The sequence below is a fragment of the Trichoderma breve genome, chromosome 6 (assembly GCF_028502605.1).
Source record: "Trichoderma breve strain T069 chromosome 6, whole genome shotgun sequence".
Lineage (NCBI taxonomy): Eukaryota > Fungi > Ascomycota > Sordariomycetes > Hypocreales > Hypocreaceae > Trichoderma > Trichoderma breve.
Window position 1 is genome coordinate 623,005 of NC_079237.1, and position 23,918 is coordinate 646,922.

Consider the following 23,918-nt stretch of genomic DNA (forward strand, 5'->3'; position numbering starts at 1 on the left):
CCGAAAATCAGGACACTAAGGGGAGGGATCTTAATCTATGGAGCAGGCCAACCAATGATTCGGTGTATTGATCTCCGATTGGGATCCGGATATGCATGTTGCTTTCATCAGCGACTTCAATGTCCACTTCTTCATTTACGCAACGCCTACATAAATTATGAATGAATCCAAACATAATACTACTTAATATTTGATTTAAAAGAGATTTATCATCATCACAATGATATCTTCTCATAGGTATTTCTTGTGTGGACGTTGACAATACGACTCGTCTGCAGTGGGCCAGCTTAGAAGGCCTTGTCCGCCAGACCTCGAAACTGAACGAGATCGGAGGGTGCATCCCATCCCCCAGCACACTAATATTACCAACCAAGCAGATAAAAATGGATTTGTAACGATCTGACAGATTATTTGGACAATCATTGCTGGAATAATTGACCTGGGTTGCAATGAGAATCCCGCTCGTAGCCGTCCAAAGCCGTTGCTGAGCGAGCTGAAGTTGGAGACGTTGCCCTGTTTCTATGTCGCCATCAAGTGGCACTCATTCCACTTATCAGAAGCCTGTAAATTTTCTCTCGTATTTTTTGATCTCAAATTCCTCAAAGGTTAATAATACAGTAAGATTTATGGCGGTGAAATGGCCATAATACCGAGCTAATCTGCATCCTCTCTTCTAATGTACATACACGCAGAAAGAAAATATCAAAACGCCACAACCCCTTGCCAAAAAACAAATAACCCCATACATCCCCATCTGAAGAGACAATTACACCTCTCCTCTTTCTATTACATCCTCTTTGGATTTATCCATACCAACAACTCCTCTACTCCCTTCCCGATCGAAACTCCACAGGCCACGAGCATCTGCCAGATCTTCGTAGGAAGCCAGCGAAGCAGCAAGAATACCAGAGCAAAGGCATAGAAAATTCCCTTTCCAAAGGAGCCCAGCACGTACCCCAGCACTTTAAGACTTGTCTTTCCAAAAGTCGTGGCAAAGTATGCAGCAGCTTTTGGAAAATCGATGAATATCGCCCGGAGAATGGCCCGGAAACCATTGGCAATATCATGCAGGGTGATGGCCCGAAAGAATCCCACCACAGCTTGAATCGTTGTATGAATCAAGGAAGCTATTTGCTTTAGGATATTAAAAACTGCGGCGCCAACCTTGCCAAGCCCTTCGCCGATCCATGATATAATTGTCCATAAAGCTCCAGGAATGCGCTTTAAGATCTGCCATATCTTTCCCGGCACCTTTTGGATGGCTTTCCCTGCGCCTTTCATCCCCTCACCGGCAAGTTTGGCCGCTTTCTTCACGCGGCTGGGAAACTTGGTGATTTGCCGCTTGACAAAAGGCCCAATCTTGTGCCGACGTTGCCAAATTTCCTTTGGCATAGTCACAAAAATAGCCTTGGGCACAGTCGTAACGATATGCTTCGGAACTGTCCAGAGAAGAAACTTGGGGACAGCCCAGAAGAGAAACTTGAAGACCGAACCAATCTTCTCCAAGATACGGCGGATGCGCCGCATCTGTTTCTCGTGCGTCACTTTCCATCTTTTCCAAGCACCGCCGCGTCGAGTTGGGAGAAGATCAACTACTTCTCGATGGCCATTTTCAGCAGCTAATCGAAGGGCCATTGCACCATCTGGAGCGATGAGCGAGTCGTCGGCACCGAGCTCGCGCAGTATCTTGACTATGCCAAGCTTGCCTTCAGCGGCTGCAACTTGGAGAGGAGTTCGCTGAACTTTTGTCTGATGGTCCTCTTCATCATGAAAGTAGGAGCCGTATCCATCGATTGTTGCTCCAAGAGACACCAGAAGGCGTACCATGGCTGCGTCATTGTTGCTGACGGCTTTTATGAGGGGTGTTTCGCCTCGATCATTTGGTGTATCCGGAGAGACAAATCCATTGGCAATGATGTTCGATACCACATCAACTTGTTTTTCGGCGATATAATGGAAGAAGTTTGCAACAATCTCTTGATCGGTTGAGTCGCTTCTCTCGGCTATTGCATCGCTACTCTCAGCCGGTTCCTCGTTACTTTCAACTGGTGCGTCGCTGTTTTGAAGTAGCTTGTTGTCGTTGAACATTATGGGGTTTTCCGTAGTATCGGATGCCATAATGTCAATCGTTGTATAAGATATATTCCGTTAACAGTGTGTGTTTGCATCAATAAGTCTGATGGGTGGTTTATTATTTACGATGATGGATGACGTTGAGGTTGGGATTGGATATCTTAAAATGAGCATGTGAAAGTAGAATTTCTTGATAAATTTATATAAGAATTTTTTCCCAACAAAAACAACAATATGATGGGATCTATAAGTCAACAACGGCCTAAATGAGGCAGATCGTGAGGCAGCTTCGTGCTAATTGCCTGCGCCTCCGCCTCACCTCGGCCCATGTTTTCAGCTCTGCAGCTGAATTTCATGTGCAACTGGGCGCCAACGTTTCCTAACTGAAAGGCGCAAATAACATAATTTTGCTTTGAATGATGGTAATTTCAACTCAGATGATATTTTATTGTATTTATCGTATTTAATTGAAGTGTATAGGTATCGTATTATCTCCAGTCCCTCTCATAGCATACTGCACACCATGTAGAAGCTGTGAGAAACGGCGAGTCTCATTAAGCCTTGTAGGGGTAATTAGCCGCCGCCGCAATCTTATCTAGCAGCTGATGAAGTTTCAAAGCGTCGTCAAAGTTGGCGACTTCGGTTGGGGCCGCCACATACTTCTCGCAGAGTCTAGATGTGTTTTGGCCCATAGCAGGGACGCTCTTAACATATGCTAGCTCTTGGGCATCAGTAAAGTCAATGTCTTGTGTCACTCCAACCGAATTGTCAACCAGACGCAGCTGCTTCTTGGCTATATCCATCTGGAAGTTGGGCCCGTCAATCGTAATCTCCAGCTCTCCCTTGGTGCCCGAGATGAGCCATCGCAAGCCTTTGCCATCAACTGTCTTGGTCACCTTGCGGAAAGAAAGGCTGGCAACCGCGCCGCTTTCCAGCTTGCCGTTAATAAATATGTGATCCGGGCTCGTCTTTTTACGAGCAGGGTCAGTGACTTCGCCCGTCGCGAAATCAATAAGCTTCACGGTAGGATACTGGATATCCAAAACCGACTGCAGGCTGGCAAAGTCACCGACAATATACCTAAACGAGTCCAGGACTGTTTTGTTGTTAGCAAATTATTACAGTGTATTTGTTTTGGTTCACAGAAAGTAGCTTACAATGAGCGAATGAAATGGTATACTCATTAGCGCCTCCTTGAAAGTTGAGGAAATAATCTGCCTTTGCGTTCCAGGTATCGGCCGGATAGTTATTGAAGCATCCCGTAGCAGTGGTGCTCGTTACCTGACCGATAGCACCACTGTCGACCAGCTGTTTGGCCTTGGTAATTAGAGGATCTGCACGAAACTGCAACCCCGTCACGACCTTTAAGCCTTTGGCTAGTTGTGCCATTTCCTCTGCCTCTGCTGTAGTAGCACCAAGAGGCCATTCGCAAAAGACTTGTTTCTTTGCTTTCATGGCAGGCAAAGCGAGCAAATGGTGCGTAGAGACATGGACGGAGACGACGACTAGGTCAACATCTGGGTCGTTGGCGATGTCCTCGGGGCTGCCATAGGCTTTAGTAGTAGCTGGTAGCTTGTGATGCGCGATTGACTGTTTTGCCGCATCAACAGAAGAATTGCAAAGAGCAACTATTTCGTAGTTTGGGGAGTTGGTGTAAGTCGGCAGATGGGCTGCGATGCCCCAAGCCCCGTTTCCTAGCGATTTACCATCTCCAACCGTAAGTCCAATCAGTCCGACGCGAATAGGAGCCATGATGAAACAACACAATGTATTATTTTAAAGAAAAATTGATGAGTAGATAGATAGATTTCTTGCCGTCGCGAAGAGCTGTTATAGTTGATGTTGTAGCTTCAACACTACGCTGTCCGGTGGGCGATGATTATTTGTCAAAGCTAGACAAATTAATTCTTTTATACTTGGGAGAACAAATATTAGTCAAGGCGGCGTAGAGATACTCCATGATTTGGTTAGCGACTGTCAACGATGGATTTGTTCACGTTATTGAATCGGAACTTCCGAAGTCCGCGAATCTCCGCCGAATAGACATGTCAGAGGTGAAGCGGAGTTTGAGGTTAGTTAGCTGGTTGGTATATCCCTATATTCATAGAAGCAAGAATGATTAGTATAGTAATTCACGAAATTCAACGTGATTGGTCGAAATTAGTATTCACTGTTACAAAGCATTATCTATTTCCGAGTGCATCGGAGGAATATCCCACCCGTCGCCTGAGTAGCCCATGTGGGATAGATATCAAAACACACTACTCGATTGTTAATATCGCAGTATTCTAAGCTTTCTAACTTCTAACTTCTGAATGTAGTGAATAATAAAATGACAGGAAATTAAATAAAGTGGGAGAAGGCCGTGTTCCCTATCCCTATGGCTTCTTGTTAGACCATGCAACTGCCCGAAAAGAAAATACTTTGCTCCCTCTGGCTAGAGCCTCTTAACAAAGAGTAGACATTCAGAGCTGAGGCAGAGTTTGAAACGAGTTTGTAGCTATTTAAAAAGTAGTCATATTGCTATATATTTTGAAGAAAGCATGATTAGTACACGGGTTGCTCTACGGAGTCTAGACCAGTTTCTCACGGTAATGAGCCTAGACCAAGTTTTTGTTAGTGGATAGGATAGGACGTAAAGTAATGAGAAATATTATAACGTAGCTCCTAGATTGAATTGTATTTTCAAAATCATATTCAATCCGAATAGTATGTGAATAGCTAGCCGTCTCAAATAATTGCGATGAAACGAATATACTTGATTGGGCCACGGTGGCTCACGATGGTGATTCGTCAGGGCTCGCACGTAGGAGCCATCTTTCTCTAATTGGCTACCTATGCAAGGAGTCGGTCCGTCATCTTTCCTTATTTCGTACTACGAGGCCAATTGTTGCGGCCATAAATGGTCGGCTTGTATTGCCTTTGCCCAACGTAGGTCACAACTTTAAAACACCTGACATATATCAGCCCATAACAATCTGCCCGAGGGTTTTAATTATCATTCAATTTTCAGTGCTTCGTTATTTACCCCGCAGGATCATTATGAGTGATATAACCCACCTCGCTGCACCCAACGCTGCAAGTGAACCATCTGGAGTCAGCAAACAACGGAGCCTTTGCTCTGAATGCCGAGAGCTAAATTTTTCAGCCTCGGAATTCTTCTTACCACAGGGCAAGGGGAACAAAAGTCCAGTTACACTGTATACACGCCCGTGGAGTCTGATCAGAGATGCAACTGACTGCTCTCTTTGCCAACTCGTCGTCTTTGCAGTTCGGGCAGCTTCAGAAGAGCGGTTGATCCAAGAGGCTCCTTGGCAGTGTCAGTTGATATCTTGCATACTACCAACAACACACAACCTTGTGGGTGAGTTAAGTTTCGATAACTACGTGCCCGAAGATGAGGTCATGGCAATAATGTTTGTTGCACAATACAGCTGGACGTCTGTTAGTGACTTCCTGATACCTGTTCAGTCTGAAGACTGTCCTAAGGCGTTTCCCGGACGAGTAATTCGACCAGGTCAAATTGATGTTGAACAAGTCCATCAATGGCTGCAACAATGCAACACAGAACACGCGGGAACATGCCGACATCTCAATACACCAGACTCAAACAAGCTTGGGAATATACTGGTTATTGATGTTGACGCTCAATGCTTGAGATTACTGCCAAACAACGGCCGATTTATCGCCCTCAGCTATGTGTGGGGAGGTGTTGAGCAAGTCGAGACAACAATGAGCAATTTGGAAGATTTTTGTGTTCCTGGTGCCTTTGGCCAAATTGCACGTGGCATTCCGAAAACAATCAGAGACGCTATGGAGTTTGTGAAGCAACTCGGGGAAAAGTTCCTTTGGGTTGATGCTCTCTGCATCATCCAAGACGACTCAAGCACAAAGCAGCGAATGATTGATCATATGAATGTTATTTACGCGAATGCATATGCTACCCTATTCGCCGCGTCTGGAGACAACGCTCATGCCGGTCTACCGGGAGTTTCGCCGTCCTCTAGAACTATTGATCAGCCCATGGCTACGGTAGCTGATGGGCTGACTTTCCTTTATCCAACTTCCTCTAAAGAATTAAAGAAGTCAGCTTGGGCAACACGAGGCTGGACATAAGTTTGTCACCGTCTGATTATTCTCCGTTTCTACCCCCCTATCTGTCTCCTAGCAAATTTATGAGGAAATAATCGCATCTCTACATTATGGTAACCATCTGCAGTTATCAAGAATATTTTTGCTCTCCTAGACGTCTCATTTTTACCGCCAGACAACTCATCTATCGATGTAATACGATTCAATGGCAGGAAGACCTGGCCATGGAACATATGGATCCATTCCTGGCAAATGCTCTAATTAGCCATGGTAGAAAAGGTCTGAATTGGGAGCCTCCCAATTACCCCTTCACATGGGCTTATCATAATTACACGACATATGTAACAGCATATCTTAACCGAAATCTTACTCATGACAGTGATATTTTGAACGCTTTTGCCGGGATTATTAACGTTGCTAGAGACAATGAATTGATCACATTGAACGGTCTTTTAACGCAATCTTTTGGTCCTGACATGCTCTGGAAACACTCCAGATGGGCCTCTCGTCGCCCTGGATTTCCAAGCTGGTCTTGGGCGGGGTGGAAGGGGACCGTCATCATGCAGAACTATAGTCCTTTCTCCGGTGGACCATGGCTGAAGAAAAAGTCCTGGATTCATTGGTATATCTATGACGAGAAGAAGGCAAACTTTGTCTTGTTCACTTCTGGACATGTAGCGGCATTACAAGAGATACTATCCAAAGGAGACAATAGCCTGGACACGTCGAGCAAGGCAATAAATGATAATCGCCAAGGGCCAAGGGCTTCTGCTTCTTCTGACACTACGACATGGAACAGCACCGTCGTTCTCCTCTTGTCTCAGCTGAGTCTGAATTCTGCCGAAGAAGCACTAACACCTCGCCTTACTCCATCTCCGGCATCCTCTATCCCAAATTTGGATAGTTCTACGTTACTCTTTCGCACCCTGACTGCCTACCTGACGATATCCGCCCTAAAACCAAATGGTCAGAAGCCGTACACTCCTCATAACGACCCTTCGCCACTTCCTGCGACACCAAGCCTCTATCTCTATACAACGAGCGGACTTCATGTAGGAACTGCATGGGTTTCCTCTGAGGATACGTACAACGAAATCTTGAGAAACGATGAACAATATAATGATCGCCCCTCTATCGAAGTGATTGTGCTGTTAGGCGCAGTCAGAGGAGATTGGCGAAGCAGAAACGAGAATTTAACAAGGAATGAGTACATGGACGAGCTCTTGAGAGCAGGATTTGATAACAAAGATTGGAAAGATCAGTATGAGACTAGGATGGAATACGAGTCGCTGATTGGTGATCTTTACGATCGTATGATTAAAGAGGGAACGAGTGGTGCCACGAAGGATCTAAGTGCTCAATTTCTACCAGATTTCTGGGAGCTTCTTGCGACTCGAGCCAGCCTTGAGATTGCAGAGAGCGGCAAATTTCCAGGTCATACCGCGGCAGACTTACAACACGCCATTGACGCCTTGAAAGCGGGCAAATTTCTCGGTAGTCGCTTCGCATATATACGACGAAGGCGCTCGGCACATATAAAACGCATGAGAGATGGCTTAGAAGTGGAAGTGGGTGGTCATGGAACGTTGGAGAACCTTTCTGGCCAGTTCTTGCAGATCCTACTCATTGGCAAACTTGGAGTTCCAGACCATAATGGCAGCGCTGAAGTAAAGGAAAGGATTGGCGTTGGTGAGATACGTGAAGATAGACTATCATTCATTGATGGGCTTGCTCTTCGGGATGTTTTGTTGAGATAGAAGTCAAGAAGGGTAGGATTTTCCAACCTAGAGAGTGTTGTAGCCTTAGAGGCTAGTAAATCTTGAATAGTATTAGCTACTTCCTACCATTATAGAAAAGAGGAATAGAAAAACTGACTGGAGCCTCGTTTTGTAATTAACACCTAAGAAGGGAAAGATGGTCTTACTTATGAATTGTATTCTCATATGTTCGTATTCGAGTGTCGGGTACGGTTTTTGCAACGCTCAATCTATATCTAGCCACGAAGGATTCTCTCAAAGGTCTCCTTCACAGTCTCAGCCGGAGCAGGATCCAATCTCTTGTTATCATACGGCCCATCTACAATAGCATTGCCACTGTTCAGCAATCCTCTTGCGCTCCATTCCAGCTCTGACTCTTCATCTTCAGCCTTTCGAGCCGCATCCATCTTTTCCAGAGCGCCTTCGATTGGCACGTAGACAGTCTCATATTCGCAGCCCTCGATCTCCGCGAGCGTATCGATAATGCGCTGGAAAGTTGTTCTTTCACCGACGACTCGAATCTCTCGCTTTTGCTGGCCCTCTGCAAAGGGAAGTAGAGTGGAGGCCACGGTATAACGGACGGTACTGCGGTAATCCGATCAGACTTGCATAACTACAGATGCCATAAAGGGGGGTGCACATACTCTTTCAGGCTAGTTACATCCATCGGCATATCCTTGATGCCGTAGGCGACAACCTTTTTGGCAGTTCTATCCACACCATGAAACGGCAGGATAGTCCACTCAGTAAAGGGTGCAGTCAGCATATACGTATACTTGAACTGAGGGTGCAGCTTGGCCGTTGCCACACAGTGATATCTCGTCATCCGCTTGTCTTGGAAGTAACGAAAGTCCTTCAACGCGTCCAGGGCTGTATCAGAGCCAAACTCGGACGGATAAAAGTGAGTCACTCCACCGGCCACAGCAGCATCGATCATAGCTGGTTGGAGGCGCATGATGGTGTTTCCGGCGAGACTAATGGCAATGTCGTATCCGCGGTAGCAAGCGGGATCGGCAAAGGATCCAACAACGACGTCAACGTCACGAGCCTTTTCATTCTCAAACTTGTGAGCTGATGAGGGAGAGGATAAGACGCCGATCTTGGAAAACTTGTCGGCCTCACTGAGGAACCTGTCGACAAGCGGGCGGCCGACGCTTCCAGATGCGCCGATGATGATGACGGATGGCTTCGACATTTTGAATAGATGGTTTGAACTGATGTTCAGTTATTATTGAGTTAATGGTGATGAAGAGGAAAGGCTAAATTTCTATTACACTTTAACAGCTTTATATACTTGAGCCTCTCCTTACACCCCCAGAAGGTCTCGCAAAAACTATCACTCTGAAGGGCGAAACAGCGATTGGGTTACACTGGAAGAATCCACAGCAACCAATTACAAATACTGTCATTTGATTCAATTGCTCACATAGCAAACATCATTCATGCCGCTGGCGATTTGACATTCATCAACTCTTTAGCTCCTTTCAACAACGTTGAGGATCCAATTAAACCCCCGTCCAAAGGTGCCAGATTCCCCAATCCGGCATTAGTGCCAATCTGGTTATGCTAGTTCTCAGATAGAGAGCAACTTTTTGCGCACTCTGTGAATGTGTGGGAGCCACCGTCAAGTTGTGGCGTAACTTTGCGATCAACAACCAATGAGCCGGCGCAGAATCACACGACTCTCATCAGCGTCAATGATATCGAATCAATATGAGGATTAACGTCTTAGTACCTAAGAGACGAAACACATTTACTGTCTTTGAATCCATTATGGTCTGTCCGCGGAATTTGAATCTCCGCAGCTATATATCAGGGGCTATTATTCGACAGCCTACAATGGACCTAAAGGGGGGTATATGCAAGTAAAGCGATGATCGGAGATTCCGAGCTGGTTGTGCTGTAGAAGAAGAGTTAGATATAGGGTGGTGTGTTAACTATACGACGATTACATATGTTCTACTTCACAGGCCCAAGTGCCCATCATCCCTTCCTCGCATGGGGATCAGGCCTCATTTTCGTGAATGACTACAACAAGATACTCTCGAATATAGAGAAAGCAAATATCAACTAATAAATTTTTTTTAGATATGCATAAGAAATCTACACACACACGTATCTTGCTCCCCACGACATCTCTACAAGCCGCCTCTTCAAGCTATCCGGTTACTCATCATCATCCTACTTCAGTCCTCCCTCAACCTCACCATCATCTCCACCAACTCCCTCATTTCAACAGCCCGATACGTCCCCTCCAACAACTCCAACACTCCCACAGCCGTAATCTCAGGATCGAAGCTATCCCTGACAACAACCGCCTCCCGATCCGCTCCGCCAACCTCCACAAACAATCTCACAATCTCCGCCCACCTCGCCGTGCCCTGAGGATCAACATCGTAGTACTCGATCCATCCCCTTCGGCGCGCATCCCGCAAATGCCGTAACAACGTGATCCACGGCGTCCGCGGCGCGTTGGTCCAAAAGTCGGTATATCCATGATTCGGGCCTGGGTTGATGCGGCACTGGTTGCGGAGGAGAAATTCCACCAGGCGAGGATCCGACAGCGGGAAGATGGTCTTGTTGCGTGAGCAAGGGAATTCAGTGGCGTAAGCAAGTAGAGGCGTCGATTCTGCCGTCTGAAGTTCCTTCTTTTCGTCCGAAATTTCGTCTTCTGCGGCGTTACGAGCGAGAACTTCCTCGCAAACGTAGCTTGTGAGACCAAATCTCGTGGCCAAGCACAGAAATGGCTGCCATAGCGGTGCGGCAACCTTGAAGATTCGATATGGTCCGAGTCCGTATCTCGCCCAGTGATCATATGGATCCTCAGGCTTGCTCAGCCAGTACCAGGAAATCGTCCTGTCCACTTCATTCACCATTGCCCGCTGCAGATGCTGCGAGTCGTTTCGCACGTATCTCGCATGTGTCATGGCAAGTGCAATACCGGGCCACCATTCGTCCAGCTGACGATGATGTTCAATCTCCTCGAGAGCATTCTTCATCTGAAGCACATACGATCGCAGCAGCCGCAGGTGAGGATCAAAGTCGAGCGGCGTCTTCTCCACAAGACGAGCCATGACGCCAGGTTCCTCCATGAACCAGTCACGGACTGTGCGATGAATATAAGTGACTCGCCGTGCCGCTGCGTCAATGGCCTCACTCATATCGCCGCCCTTGCCAGCAAATCGGAGACCGCGGCCACTGCCCTGTTCACGGCTAGCATGGACGCCGAGAAGGCCGGAAAACCGACTCATGATAAGTTGAATGGTAGTTCCGCAGCGATCATAGGCCATTTCTGTAGAAGCCTGCTTTACATCCTCCGATATAGCAGCTTCATCGTCATCGCTGCCCCTGAGAGCAAACGCAAGCTCCCACACGGTAAGTGCATTTGCAGAATCATTGTTAATGAAGTCAGCCGCAAACTCGCGTGCGTTCATCAGACCGAATATAACAGCCGCTTCAGCCAGTTGATCTTCGTCCTGGTTCTCAAAGAAGAACAAATGAAACAATTCATTGAGTTCCGTCGGCAAGGCCTGCAAGACTACAGACAATCCCACGAGCCCCGTGCTCTGATCAAACTTGCGAATCATTTCGTTGAGCGCGAGCCTCACCCAGAGAAACACTCCATCCGCTTTCTGTACCGCATTCTGAATCAGCTCCTCTCCAGCAGCGGCCTCATGCTTCAGAAGACGCCGAATATAAACGTTCTCCCGCAACCTGTCCTTTGTATAACGATGCATATCGCCATACGTGAGATCTTGAAGCCTCAGATTCGGCACCGCATACTCAAACGCATCCTGGAAAACCGCCCACGGCCGCGACGACAGGCAAATCTTGATCGATCTCCCCTTATCCCCCAAACACAGATTCTTGAAAAAGTCAATAATGGCGGTATGATCGCCTTCAAACTCATCCAGCCCATCAATAAACAAGCAAACATTCATCTTCTGCACAGCTTCATCCATGACCCCCTGAAACGCCTCCAACAGGTCCGCAACGGACCAATCCAAATGCAGCGCAACTCGCTCTTTTGTCGACAACTTTTTGAGTTTCTTCCACAGCTGCGGAAATGCTGCCGTAGTGAGTTCTGGGTGTGCTGAAAGAATTTGATGGAGCAGAGAGCGAAGCAATCCTGTTTGCGAGCGCTGTTCACGAGAGCCGCTGGTCCAGAAGAAGAATCCTACCGTCAAGACCGGCTTGTCGACAGCCCAGACATTCAAGCGCTCCATGGTAGCTTCATGATCAAAGAGGAATCGTATAAACGTCGATTTTCCCGATCCAGGCTTTCCAGTGATCCAATAAATAGGACCGAGCTCATCACCTCGAAGCCATGTCGAGAATGGATGCTCTGCGCCTTTCTTTTCTGGGTCTTGAGCATCAGTAGGCAATGATGGGAGAAACACCCATTCAAAGGTTTTGCTATGAGCCTTTGCTACTTCCTGTTCTCGAAAGTACATGCTTTTATAAGAGAGAACGTCGAGGATGTAGTCGTGCACAATGGAGTCTGGAGTTGGTCGGTGTCTGACAGGGACTTCAATGTAGACGTTGTCGCCGGGAACAATGTTGATGCGCCTCATCTTTTGCTTTCCTTTGTCTGATTCTTCCTCTTCTTCTTTCGGTGGTGCATCTCTATCGTCTTCGGCTTCGTCTTTCTTTTGATCCAACGGAGTAAGATCAGGCACCGGCAGTCGGCGAGTTCTAGGTAACGTATAAGCGAAATTCAATGAATCAGATGTTATATCGACAGAAACACATGTCTATGAATAGGCAACTTACACAAATGTAGAATCAACATCATCATGAAATCGCTGGCTCAGCTCCTGAAGTCGAGCACCAAGAGTCGCAATGTCACGAGTGGACCAGACATCACCAAACTTGGTCTGCGATTCATGGTCCTGGGTATTGGCACTCTTATCAAAATGCAGCATCAAGTCTTGTCCAATCTTGTAACACGCGCCAGGCAGAGTACTCAATGGATGAGGGGCATCAACACCAGCAGCGACGTGATGGACGGACTTGAGCGCGCTCAGGGAGTCTCCAACCAGGGCAGTATGGGCAGCCAGGCGTTGATCTGGCGAAGAGGGACTCTCATCCGGAATGGAATCATCACCATCAGCATCACCGTGCAAAGTGAGCACATCATGGTAAAGCGCGACGGCACGCTGCAAGAAGCCACGAACAGCAGACGCTGAGTCCGGATCAAGCACAGGAATGGAGGACACTGCTGCCATTTTATAGCATGTAATGGTCGCAGCGTCTATGGAATTGTTCTATCTAAATGTCTACGATGCTTTTTATTCACTCGTTGGAAGTAAAGCAAGTTTACGGAAGTGAAGAAGAAAAGGGGATGAAAGAGGAGCTGGGGGAACGGACTTGAGGGGAATTAGTAGGATCGCATCCCCGCTTCTAGCATAGGATTCGGGCTGTGTAAGTGCATTAGCTCCGGAGATGAGGTTGTTTTGATGCATAATATTGGACAACGAGGTATTATTGGCTGGAGGGGGATGAAGCTGCTCCGCGGCGGGATGCAAGTAGCATGTGAGATGGCCTCATGTTTGTAAAGAAGAAGAAATGAGCGAGCGTTGATGAGAAGCCATTAGCAATTGATTGATACAGTATTGCATCACTGTGCATGTAAATCATTCTATTCCAATTACAACCTCATCTTATCTTATCTCATTCCATCTTACACATCTCAGCTACGCACTGTCTATAATCAACATCAACACAATGGCTCCTCACAAACCCCCCTCATCAAGCCTCACCACTCTCCTCACCCTTACTCTCGCCCTCACCCGCCCTACAAATGCCATCTTCTCCTCTCCTCCCCTCGTCATAAACACCTGGTCCGGCCCCTTCACAGCCGCAACAAACGCCGCCTTCCTCTCCCTCTCAAACTCCTCCTCCACCACCCTCGACGCCGTCCAAGCAGGCTGCCAAGCATGCCAAACCAACCAATGCGACAACACCGTCGGCTTCGGCGGCTCCCCCGATGAATCCTGCGAAACCACCCTCGACGCACTCATAATGGACGGCCAGACGCTCAACGCCGGCGCCGTAGCAAACCTTCGGCGCGTTAAAGATGCCGTGGGCGTGGCGAGGCATGTGCTCGACTATACGCAACACACTCTCCTTGCAGGTGACCAAGCAACGCAATTCGCCCTGCAAAACGGCTTCGAAGAAGAAAGCCTAGCAACAGAAGATTCACTCCGGGTATGTCACGAATGGCGCTCAAACAACTGCCAGCCAAACTACCGCTCCAACGTCCTCCCCAACCCCTTGTCCTCCTGCGGCCCATACTCCCCCTCCAGCAACATGAACTCTCTCACACATCTCACCCCCAACTCCTCCAACGACGACCTTTCCCACGACACCCTCTCCCTCCTCGCCCTCTCCCCCTCCGGCTCCATGGCAGCATGCACCACCACAAACGGCGCATCCCACAAAATCCCCGGCCGCGTCGGCGACGGCCCCATCCCGGGCAGCGGCTCCTACGTCGACTCCACCGCCGGCGCCTGCGGCGCCACCGGCGACGGCGACCTGATGATGCGCCTGCTGCCGTGCTACCAGGCCGTCGAGAGTCTCCGCCGCGGGCTGTCGGCCCAGGAAGCCGCCAACGACGCCGTCCGGAGGATCATCGCTCGGTATCCGGAGGCGAGGACGGGGATCGTCGTGTTGGACAATAGGGGGGAGCATGCTGCTGCGGCGAGCGGGTGGGAGTTTACGTATTCTTATCGAGGGGCGGGGATGGATAATGCAGAGGTTGTTGTTGTTAAAGCTTTGAATGAGATATCAGAGAGATTAGAGCTATAATGTTGGTCGTGACATAGACATAGAATAGAAGTCATAGAGAAAATGGTATATAAAAGAAGTAGTCATTTGCATGACGAAATGCTTGCTATGCTAAACCAACCACCACAGATATATATATACATAACGCGCGTATATGATGTATATGTGTAGATGCTCCCCTCCAAGGCTGCATATCCAAACTGGCCTTTCACTGTTGCCGGCCATATTTTTTTCTATAGTAAGTGAAAGATAAAAAATTCAACGCCCCCAAGAACCCAAAACCAATAACAAGAAACTGAAACTTTCCCCCTTGTCCCATCAACTGTTGTCCATATATATGTCCTTATATCTGCAATTTCCATCTCTTGCTGTACCCAAAATAAAGGGGAAGCCCTTTGCCGATTGAAAAGAAAAAAGTAATGCATCATTCGCTTGCTTCATTCCCCATGTTCAGCCCCAAACAGAAAAAAGAAGACCCTCAGTCATTTACTCATCCTGCATTGAATGCATCTTTGCTGTCGTCGTCGTCTAGGTAGCAACAGTCTGTCTGTGCTCCTTGCTCTTAAACAGAGCCTTGAGCATATTCGTCTGCTTCTTAGTCCTCAGCGGCAACTCCTCGCTCTTGATACCAGTCTGATCAATCTGCTTCTTCCTGCTAGCAATTGACTTTTTGATCAAAGCCATAGAGCCAACACTGCTAGTATCGTCGCTCTTCTTGCTACTGCCGCTGCTGCTACTGCTCTTCTTATCCGACGAATCCTTCTCATGCCTCGACTTGTGAGACTTGTGAGAAGAAGAAGAAGTCGACTGCGAAGACGAGTGCGTCTTGGACGAAGAAGATCTGTGCGACTTGGAGCCCTTTCGAGAGAAATAGTCCTCCGAACCGGCCTTGGAACTCCGCCTCACGCGCTCAGCCGCAGGCGTCATCAGCTCCTGGTCAGCGCTCTCGTAGCCAAGGTCCACGATGCCGCGCCTCCACGTGTCGATGCTGCTAATGTCCACCTCGACCGACTCCAGAACGATGGCCTCGTCGATGCCGCTCTCCGGCAGTGCTGGCAGATTAGGTACCGGTGCTGCTGCTGCCTCGTAGGCCAAGGGCTTCTTGGCAAACGAGTTCTGCGTAGCTCTCTGGATAATCTTCCAGCCGCCAAACATGACGACCGTGACGCCGACGGCGATGCCCGTACCAATGAGGAACTGCGGCGAGGCGAGCAGCGCAAAGATGGCGGGCGAAGTGCCCTTGAGGATGGCCGCGAAGCCAGGCGACAGCTTGGTGATGATGCCCGACAACTCGGCCAATGTCAGGGCAACAGCAGCAGCCGCATCAGGGCGCTCCTGGAGATGCGTGATGATGGCCGTGGCAGAATGCTGAGCGCAGCTTGCCTCATCTAGAAGATTCTCAATCTTGTGAATCAGCTGCTCGGCCTGCTCGCGCTCGTCCTCGACATGCACATCGTGCAAATCGACATGCGGCGGCGCGGTGTGCACATCCAAGTCCACTCTATCAGCCAAATCCGGGGGGATGTCGCCGTACGCCAAGTGCAAATCGCTCCCCATGCTCATCCTCTTCATAGCCTCAGCTTCCGTGTCTGTCCGCGTACGAACCAGCGGCCTTGGCTGCGCCGTCTGCAGTGCCATTTTTGGCGGATCGACGCGCGAGAAGCCGCTCTTGACCAGCATCGCGTCGCCATACGAGCCCTGATATGACGATGGAGGCTTTGACGGCGCAACGCTCGACACCTCGGACAGCTTCTCGAGGTTTCCCTCCGTCAGAGCCAGCTGATTGGGAACGGGAGGCAGCTGCTTCTTGGCGATGGAGCTCTTGAATGTCCGGTGAGAGCTGGCCACACTCAACTCGTCATATTGCCTGTGAGGAATGCTGCGGCTCGTATCGAATGTCTGGGCGCGCTTGATGGGAACGGGAGGCGGCTTTGCTCGCTCTTGAGCTCGCTCCTGGCTGAGCTCGTCCTTCTTCTGTTGGTAAGAAGTCTGAGCCGTCTTCCATATCGAGAGCAGCTGCTTGCCCTATAGGCGGGCACATGTCAAGTTAGCATGCAGTGCAACCCCACGGTGTTACGGAAGCAACTGATTGGATGCTGAGAAATGGAGAGGGAGGGAGGTGTGTGTATGCGTATGTGTATGTGTATGTGTGTGTGTAGGGAGAGGAGGGACCCAAACATACGGTGCTGATGAGCTTGCCGGAGTTGTTGACAATGGTAATGGTCGCATCCAGCGGTAAGCCGGAATTGCTCATCCTGGCTTCGTTTCTTTTTCTTCTTTCTTTGATGTTGTAGTGTTTCTTGTCTTTGAGCTCGAGCCCGCGACCTTGCGTAACAAACAATCTCCAATGTCTCGTTTCAATGTCTGAGAGGAGAAGAAAAAGAAGGATAAAGGAAGCAGCGGTAGGGCTCTAGTTAATATTCCAGAGACGGAATGGAATGTCACGACCTGGCTCAAAACCCCCACTAAGCTATCAATGCTTCTCAATGTCGGTGAAGATCTCCCGGCTGGCCTTTTTTTCTAGGATCCCTGAACGGCCGCCCCGCCAGTCTAGTTGTTAGTCGGACGCGCGCAGCTCAGGAGAACGGCCGTGAAGGAGAAGAAGAGAAAAAATTGGTTCAGCTTTGTGATGGTGATGATGAAGAGATGGTGGTGGATGTCTTGTCTTTTGTTGTCTTGATTCTTTCTCGGCTTCTTTTTTGTATTCTTTTCCCGTTTGCTGATTCCAAATGTTCTTGTTCGTCTTAAACACAAGTGTAAGCGAGAACTATGTAAGAGTATTAAATGGGGTGGCTGGCGTTTAAAGAGCCAAACCAAACCAAACGCCAGCAACGACAACGAACAACGATCAACCACACAACGATGCCCAAGACGCTGCGACGGACCTATCGCGAGCAAACAGCATCGCCGTACATGGGACGGCTCAGACACCAGCGCCTCCGATTGCGCCTCTGGCCTGGGCTTCTGCTGTCCTGTCTCCACGCATCCCTCGCGCAGTGAATGATGACAAGGCAATGCAGTCCCGGCAAACATGACATGAGACCCGGAACCGCTGGCTGCTGGTGCTGGTGTGATTGAGTCACACCCCACGAAAATGGGCTTCACTTCATCCAACCAGCCAGCAAGCCTCTCTCTCTCTCTCCCTCCCTTGCCTCCTCTCCTCCCGTCTCCCAACTCGCATAACTGTCCCGTGTTCCCCTTGTCTGCAGCGCCGCAAACCCTGGGCGCCAAAAAAAGAGCAAAAAGGCCTAAAGCTGTTCGTCTCTCCTCTCCTGGCCGCACAAAGCAGCGCTGCACTCCGTCTGCCGCCCGGAGGCTCCGCCCAACGTCCCCCGATTTGCTCCCGCAGTCAGGCGCCTTTGCATTTGCATTTGCATTTGCATGACGGGCCACCCTTGGCAACTAACCCACTGGGCATTGCATTGCATTGGCAGTACAGTAGTAAATCCTCTTCCCATTGCCCTTTTATCCTTCATATCATATCATATTCTCATCCCTATCACGCCCTCGTACTGTACAAACCATACTAGGTACTAGCCCCCAGACCAGACAGCGCACGCCTCTCCTCCCGCAGCCACCCAGTAGCACCGTCTTGGCCCATCTCCTCGTTGGACCGGGGGTGTCTCGACTCGACTCAAAATGCCCCAGTTGGCGTGACAAGTGGTAGATGTGCTGTCCTATCACTTTTTATGGGGCGCTTGCCAGCGTGTAAAGCTCCGTACGGACTGCATCAAATCGCTCCAGTGCTAGGTTTTGTTTCGTTTGCAACCTCGTCTAGCGCCCGCGCCCCCTTCCTGCAGGCCATTGATGACGATGCCCCGTATTTGTACTTTTTTTGTTTTTTTAAAATCTTCTGTAGTAGTTACGGAGTAGTATATCCGTAAACCCGGGACAGCGAATGGATTGCATTGCATCATTCGAGGGCCCAAGGCGAGTTCTGAACCCGACAGGGTGGTGTTTCAGAAGATATGGAACGACGAAAAGGGAAATGCCGTGGAAAACATGAGGCAAAGTGGTTGCTGGTTGCTCGCCGCTGAGTCAGCAAGCATCAAGCATCAAGCGGCCAGCGTCCATCGTGACTTAGACTACGAGATGGCCATTTACGTCTACACAAGTCACAGCACAAGACTACTGCCTCTCTAGGAGCGCAAAAAGGTCAATTCGTGGGGGTAATATCTCATACGACATGTATAACAGTAGTATTCTCTTTATACAAAGTCAACATAAACACATCCGTGCATGTGCCCATTTCCACCATCTCCAGCGTTCTCACACTCTGAGTTGGTCTCAATATGCCCTCCCATCCGAGCATCGCTTTCCACGTTGTCGACGAAATAAAAGCCTTGAAAAGAAGAAACAAGTCCCGTGTGCCACCCCCATAACCACCCCAATTGTCGCTGAACAAAACACCCGAAAAAAGAGCAAGAAAGAAATGAAAAGGAAAAAAGATGAAAAAAAAGGAGAAAAACATAGAGCCCAAACGCCTTGCCTCACAACCCCTTCTGAATCCGTAATGCTGACATGGTTTTCTGACAGCGTATGTACTATAACAACAGAACGCCGAGGGCAGAGTCGTATCGCCCTTCAGATGCGGGTTTCCATATCCATACCAAATGCTTATTATATATATGCATTCTCTGTTCCGTTCGCTTTTCGTCTTCGGTAACGCTTTTCTTTTTTTGGAGTAAAAGAGCACAAGAAAAGAGAGAGGGAAGGGAATCCCCTTCCAAGCTTCAACTGAAAAGAAACACCTAGGCTTCTTCCTCAATCATGGCACGAACTTCTGGTTCATTCAACAGAATACGGCGCCCCAGTTCTTCGGGCGGATGTCCGTCTCGGACGGCACCAAAGTCGAGAATCTAACGAGTCCAAGTCAGTCATATTTCTTGTTGGGAGAACGGATTAATTCAACGGGGATCAAATCTCACCTCCACATAAGTCAAGTTGTCCCTCTGAACAGCTGCAACGCATCGCCTTCCGTCAAACTTGACTTGCCAGACCCCAGACAGATCTGTCAGGAGGTCTTGCACGCACTCTCCCGTCCTAACGTCCCACATCTTGACAGTCTTCTCACTGCCACTGATAACCTTTCGGCCGTCGTGCTGAAAGCAAGTAATGGCACCCGTGTGAGCCATTAGAGTGTTCTTGCACTTGCCAGTTTGGGGATCCCAAATCCGGAGTGTCGAGTCTGCGGCAGCCGACACGAGGCGGTCGTCGCGGAGGTCCAGCAGGCCAACCAAAAGGCTGTGGCCTTCCAGCGTGTAGAGACAAGCGCCCGTGGCGAGGTCCCAGATCTTGACCAGCGAGTCCATGGAGCCCGAGATGCATCGGTTACGCTCGTGGTCGAGCACCACCGAGTAAACCTTTTGTGTGTGTCCATGGAGCACATGCAGGGAGTCGCCGGTGCTGATCCGCCAAACTCGGACTGTGCTGTCGTAAGATCCGCTGACCAAGATGTCACCGTGGGCCGAGATGGCGCGGACCGAGTGGGTGTGCCCGGTCAGGACGCGGATGAAGTAGGGGCAGTCGGACTCCTGGGCCGGGGGACCCGTCTGGATGTACCGCCGCGATCCAACCTCGGGGAGACGCCAGACACGCAGCTGGCTGTCTCTGGAACCCGTGATGATCAGCGGCTTCTCCGGCTGCATGATGGGAGTGCCGTCCGTCGCCATACCAGTCTCCGTCGGCATGAGAATCTGCAGGCAGCGAACCGTGCTAGTGTGTCCGTAAAACACTTGTTGGCAAAGGCCGCGCTCAATATCCCAGACTCGCACCGACCTGTCTGTCGAGCCCGAGACCAGGATATTACCCTCATACTGAAGAGCCCACACGCCGCCCTCGTGGCCCTCAAGCTTCTTGCGGAGTTTGCCCGTCTTGGTGTCGTAGATGTGGATGAGAGTGTCGTCGCTGCCGGTGATGATCTTGTCGTCGTCAAACTGGAGGCAGGTGATGACATGTCGAGGATGGGCGGCAAACGCTACATGGCTGGGCTTGGTCGCGCCGTTAGTCCAGCTATGGCGAATCATGTAGTGACGGCGATAGAGCGACTTGTACAGATGAAGTTGTCGCAAACTCGATAGGCCCAGTTGGGGGTCGGGCACGGCTTGCATCGCCGCGTGAGCCGCAGAGAGAGGACCAGCCGACTTGTGCTGCTTAACCTCGCCCTGAGCCCTGTCGTCGCGGTTGGCAACCACTTCCTGGGTGCTAGCCCGCCGTTTCGATCGCTCCGACGTGGAGGCATAGAGACCACGCTTGCGCTTCGAGCTTCGCACCCTCGGCGTGACTTCTTGCTTCACGGCCTGGGTGAGCTCCTTTTCTGAAGAGGTCAACCGGTTCTGCATGCTCAAATCCTGCTCGTAGCCGTTGACGCCGACGGGATCCTGCCATCCCCACCCCTGAATGATAGCCTTGTTCAATTCGCCCGGAGGGAGAGTAAAGCCATCCCTGTCAAACAGCTCCTTCCACCCAGTCTCATTCCGGTCAACAATGTTGCGCCATTGTTTTGATACTTGGGCACAATGGCTGAGGTCGCGGAAGTCGAGATACGATAGAATGTGGTAGCTCAGCTCGAGGGGCAGTTGCTGCAAAAAGTCACACTTGAGGGCGGGATTCACTGCATCGGCAACGATGCGGAGAGTGGGTCGAGGGCATCGACGGAGGAACTGGTACATCATAAAAGTCTTCATCTCCGTCTTCATCGAGTCAAACGCCTCCAGTAGGGTCTGGGGGTCAACAATGACGGGCTGGTCGTATTGCCGCATCAGGCCTCGCTTGCCATGGGACGGGTGCTCATATGACACCATGTCAGTATATCCGTCAGTACCTTGGGAATCGGCCATCCATGTGTCTGACTGATCAGTCTTGAAACTGGACTGTGCGTTCTCGTCGGGTTCGGCAGAGTGCAGCTGGGCAGCGGCCAAGGTGGGAGATAATCTCGGACTAGGAAGACTGGCATCCTGCGCGGCAATAACATCGATTGCGGGTCGATGCTGCGGGCGGACCGAAGGTTCAAGGGACTCGTCGGTATCATCGGCGAACGATTCCGGGTCGGCATCGGTAACTGGCGGCGTCGCTACGGTGCTGCTAAAAGTGTGGGCATCGCTGCCGGCGGGACTCGACGCCTCGTACGGAGGAGACTTTGAACGGCCTCGAAGCAGGTCTTGAGAATTAAGTGAATAATCGAGGTGCAAAGGCCGTCGTTGTAACGAACGGCCCTGGAGTGAATCGGCCGTCTCGGTAATGTCGGGCGTGGCGAGAATGCCAATGGAGGCATTTCTGGCGGCTCTATCGCCAGTGTCAAGACGCAAAGTGCTGCTGCTGCCGTCGCTGTTACTGCCGGTAGCGCTGCTTCCCTGTATGACGGAGCGGCGCAGTCTATTTGAAACAGCATGAAGGTTTGAGCGGGCAAGTCGTTGTGAAGACCTGGTGGCTGCAGCGGTAGGGGACTCTGCAGCGGCTATTCTATGACTCCGGCGAGAGTAGGGCTCGGATGGCGAGGCTGAAGGGATGCGGCTCAAAGGCTCTGGTGTTTGTACTTCGCTGGCTGTAGGTTCCTGTTTGATCAGGGCTGGGACTAAGCTTTGGCTTCTCTTAACCTGTTATTATTGTGTTAGCAGGGCAAAGGCGGAAAAAATCATCACGGCCCATTGAACCGAAAGCCCACTTACCAGTTGACCATCGACATGGTCATCAGCGTCCTCGATCTTCCTGGCATCGGAATCCTCCTCTTCAGCGCCAAAACTGTAGGAAAAGTCGACCAGCTCGGGAGGCGTCGGCTTCATGGCCAAGGGATACTCCTTGGAGTCAAGAGTGTCGAGTGGGGCGGGGTCGCGGATGAAGACTTGGGGAAACTTCCTCGTCAGGCGAGTCGTGGTGGTGACGGTCCTTGTCTCGACACACTCGCTGACATGCAGTTGGAAGCGGCGGCCGCTGGGGGGGGTGCTCTCGGCGATGTTGACCGAGACGGTCTGCGTGTGGGCGCTTCTCGGCCGCCGTGGCTCAAGGCCTTGGGATGGCGAGGGCGTCATTGTGTGGTGTCGGGAAAACCCCCGGCGGCTGGATCTGGGGCTTCCGACGATTGCTGTCCTGTTGCCGCTGGAGTCTCTGCTGCTGGAATCCCGTCGATGGTGATGTTCCAGCGGGAGAGAGGAGCGGCTCTGGCTGGGCTGGTGGCAGAGGGATCGAGAGTTTGCCTGGTGCGAGTGCGAGTCTCTCGGGCGAAGGAGGGTTTTGCAGGACACGAGGCTGGTGCGCGTGCGCCAGGCGTGGCTTGCTGTTGCTGCACTTCCGCGTGAGGGGACGACGAGGACAACCCAAGAACAAATCTGGAGAAAACAACACAACAAAGCAAACAGACTGTGAAGCGTAAGTGCAGGAACACGCTCGAGTTTTCTTCTTCCTCTTCTTCTTCTTTTGTTGTCTGGCGGATCAAAGGGCGAGAGACGGCGTGTCCGGCCGTGAGAATCCGGCTGTCTCCTTTTGTGGCGGATGATATTAGATAAGGCAGCGGAGGTACCTGGAACAATGGTGGTAACAAAACAAGGCCGGCTGTGTTCAACCGCTAATTCGCTAGCGGGCTGGCGCTGTACAGTTGGCTGCTTAGCGGCCATGGATGGGGTCGTTGGGTACAATCGAGCGGCTCCCTAGAGGCCTTTCACCGGTAATTGGACAGGACACGAATCGCCACTAAAGGCGCTCCGTACGGTAGCCACTACCAGTATGGGGAACGGCAGTGTGCCGCTGCACTTGTACTCCGTGCGCTGAGGAGCGCCTCCAAGGTACATGAACCTGCTAGAGCGGCAGTACCCCGGACCGTCGACGGAATGGATTTGGATGACATACATGAAAAGCCACTCGAACCTCGGCCACCGACAGACGCAAAATTTTGATCAATTTCTACAGGTACATGGACCGCTAGGCAGCTGTGCAGTGTGAGAGTCTCTGGATGACAAAGCATCTCATGTATCCCAACCTGTCGCTGTTTCTTCATGGCGGCCAGCCGGACGTATCTTTTAGCTGCCGTGCGGGCGGGCTCTATCTTGGTGTACCTACTGCAGCCCTGCGATTCCATCAATCGATACAGGTAGTTTAGGTACATGATTGATCCAAGAGGCATGTACCTGTCCAGTAGGTCAAGGTGAAATTGTACGCCAGACCGATGCCTTGCATGTACCTAGTGTCTGCATTGGACAGCGATAGCCCAGCCCG

The 23,918-nt window shown here is 50.4% G+C and overlaps 9 protein-coding genes across 9 annotated transcripts; 3 read left to right on the plus strand and 6 right to left on the minus strand.

Moving 5' to 3' along the window:
• Positions 1 to 786: 786 nt before the first annotated feature.
• T069G_09106 (ankyrin repeats (3 copies) domain-containing protein) lies at positions 787 to 2,118 on the minus strand (the record flags this gene model as incomplete). Its single annotated transcript, XM_056176316.1, has 1 exon — positions 787 to 2,118. The coding sequence occupies one exon, from the start codon at positions 2,116 to 2,118 to the stop codon at positions 787 to 789; it is 1,332 nt and encodes a 443-aa protein (XP_056024794.1).
• Positions 2,119 to 2,627: 509 nt separating this feature from the next.
• T069G_09107 (oxidoreductase family, NAD-binding rossmann fold domain-containing protein) lies at positions 2,628 to 3,825 on the minus strand (the record flags this gene model as incomplete). Its single annotated transcript, XM_056176317.1, has 2 exons — positions 2,628 to 3,169; positions 3,231 to 3,825. 2 exons carry the CDS (start codon positions 3,823 to 3,825, stop codon positions 2,628 to 2,630), a joined length of 1,137 nt encoding a protein of 378 aa, XP_056024795.1.
• A 1,662-nt stretch (positions 3,826 to 5,487) lies between these two features.
• Positions 5,488 to 6,189, plus strand: T069G_09108 (heterokaryon incompatibility protein (HET) domain-containing protein; the record flags this gene model as incomplete). The annotated part of the gene is made up of 1 exon (XM_056176318.1): positions 5,488 to 6,189. The coding sequence occupies one exon, from the start codon at positions 5,488 to 5,490 to the stop codon at positions 6,187 to 6,189; it is 702 nt and encodes a 233-aa protein (XP_056024796.1).
• A 536-nt stretch (positions 6,190 to 6,725) lies between these two features.
• T069G_09109 (uncharacterized protein) lies at positions 6,726 to 7,922 on the plus strand (the record flags this gene model as incomplete). The annotated part of the gene is made up of 1 exon (XM_056176319.1): positions 6,726 to 7,922. One exon carries the CDS (start codon positions 6,726 to 6,728, stop codon positions 7,920 to 7,922), a length of 1,197 nt encoding a protein of 398 aa, XP_056024797.1.
• A 236-nt stretch (positions 7,923 to 8,158) lies between these two features.
• Positions 8,159 to 9,117, minus strand: T069G_09110 (nmrA-like family domain-containing protein; the record flags this gene model as incomplete). The annotated part of the gene is made up of 2 exons (XM_056176320.1): positions 8,159 to 8,507; positions 8,567 to 9,117. The coding sequence occupies 2 exons, from the start codon at positions 9,115 to 9,117 to the stop codon at positions 8,159 to 8,161; spliced, it is 900 nt and encodes a 299-aa protein (XP_056024798.1).
• A 991-nt stretch (positions 9,118 to 10,108) lies between these two features.
• On the minus strand, positions 10,109 to 13,150 carry T069G_09111 (AAA ATPase domain-containing protein; the record flags this gene model as incomplete). Its single annotated transcript, XM_056176321.1, has 2 exons — positions 10,109 to 12,617; positions 12,696 to 13,150. The coding sequence occupies 2 exons, from the start codon at positions 13,148 to 13,150 to the stop codon at positions 10,109 to 10,111; spliced, it is 2,964 nt and encodes a 987-aa protein (XP_056024799.1).
• Positions 13,151 to 13,649: 499 nt separating this feature from the next.
• T069G_09112 (asparaginase domain-containing protein) lies at positions 13,650 to 14,732 on the plus strand (the record flags this gene model as incomplete). Its single annotated transcript, XM_056176322.1, has 1 exon — positions 13,650 to 14,732. The coding sequence occupies one exon, from the start codon at positions 13,650 to 13,652 to the stop codon at positions 14,730 to 14,732; it is 1,083 nt and encodes a 360-aa protein (XP_056024800.1).
• A 507-nt stretch (positions 14,733 to 15,239) lies between these two features.
• T069G_09113 (uncharacterized protein) lies at positions 15,240 to 16,965 on the minus strand (the record flags this gene model as incomplete). The annotated part of the gene is made up of 2 exons (XM_056176323.1): positions 15,240 to 16,736; positions 16,894 to 16,965. The coding sequence occupies 2 exons, from the start codon at positions 16,963 to 16,965 to the stop codon at positions 15,240 to 15,242; spliced, it is 1,569 nt and encodes a 522-aa protein (XP_056024801.1).
• A 2,497-nt stretch (positions 16,966 to 19,462) lies between these two features.
• T069G_09114 (f-box-like domain-containing protein) lies at positions 19,463 to 22,738 on the minus strand (the record flags this gene model as incomplete). Its single annotated transcript, XM_056176324.1, has 3 exons — positions 19,463 to 19,570; positions 19,640 to 22,306; positions 22,379 to 22,738. 3 exons carry the CDS (start codon positions 22,736 to 22,738, stop codon positions 19,463 to 19,465), a joined length of 3,135 nt encoding a protein of 1,044 aa, XP_056024802.1.
• Positions 22,739 to 23,918: the final 1,180 nt, after the last annotated feature.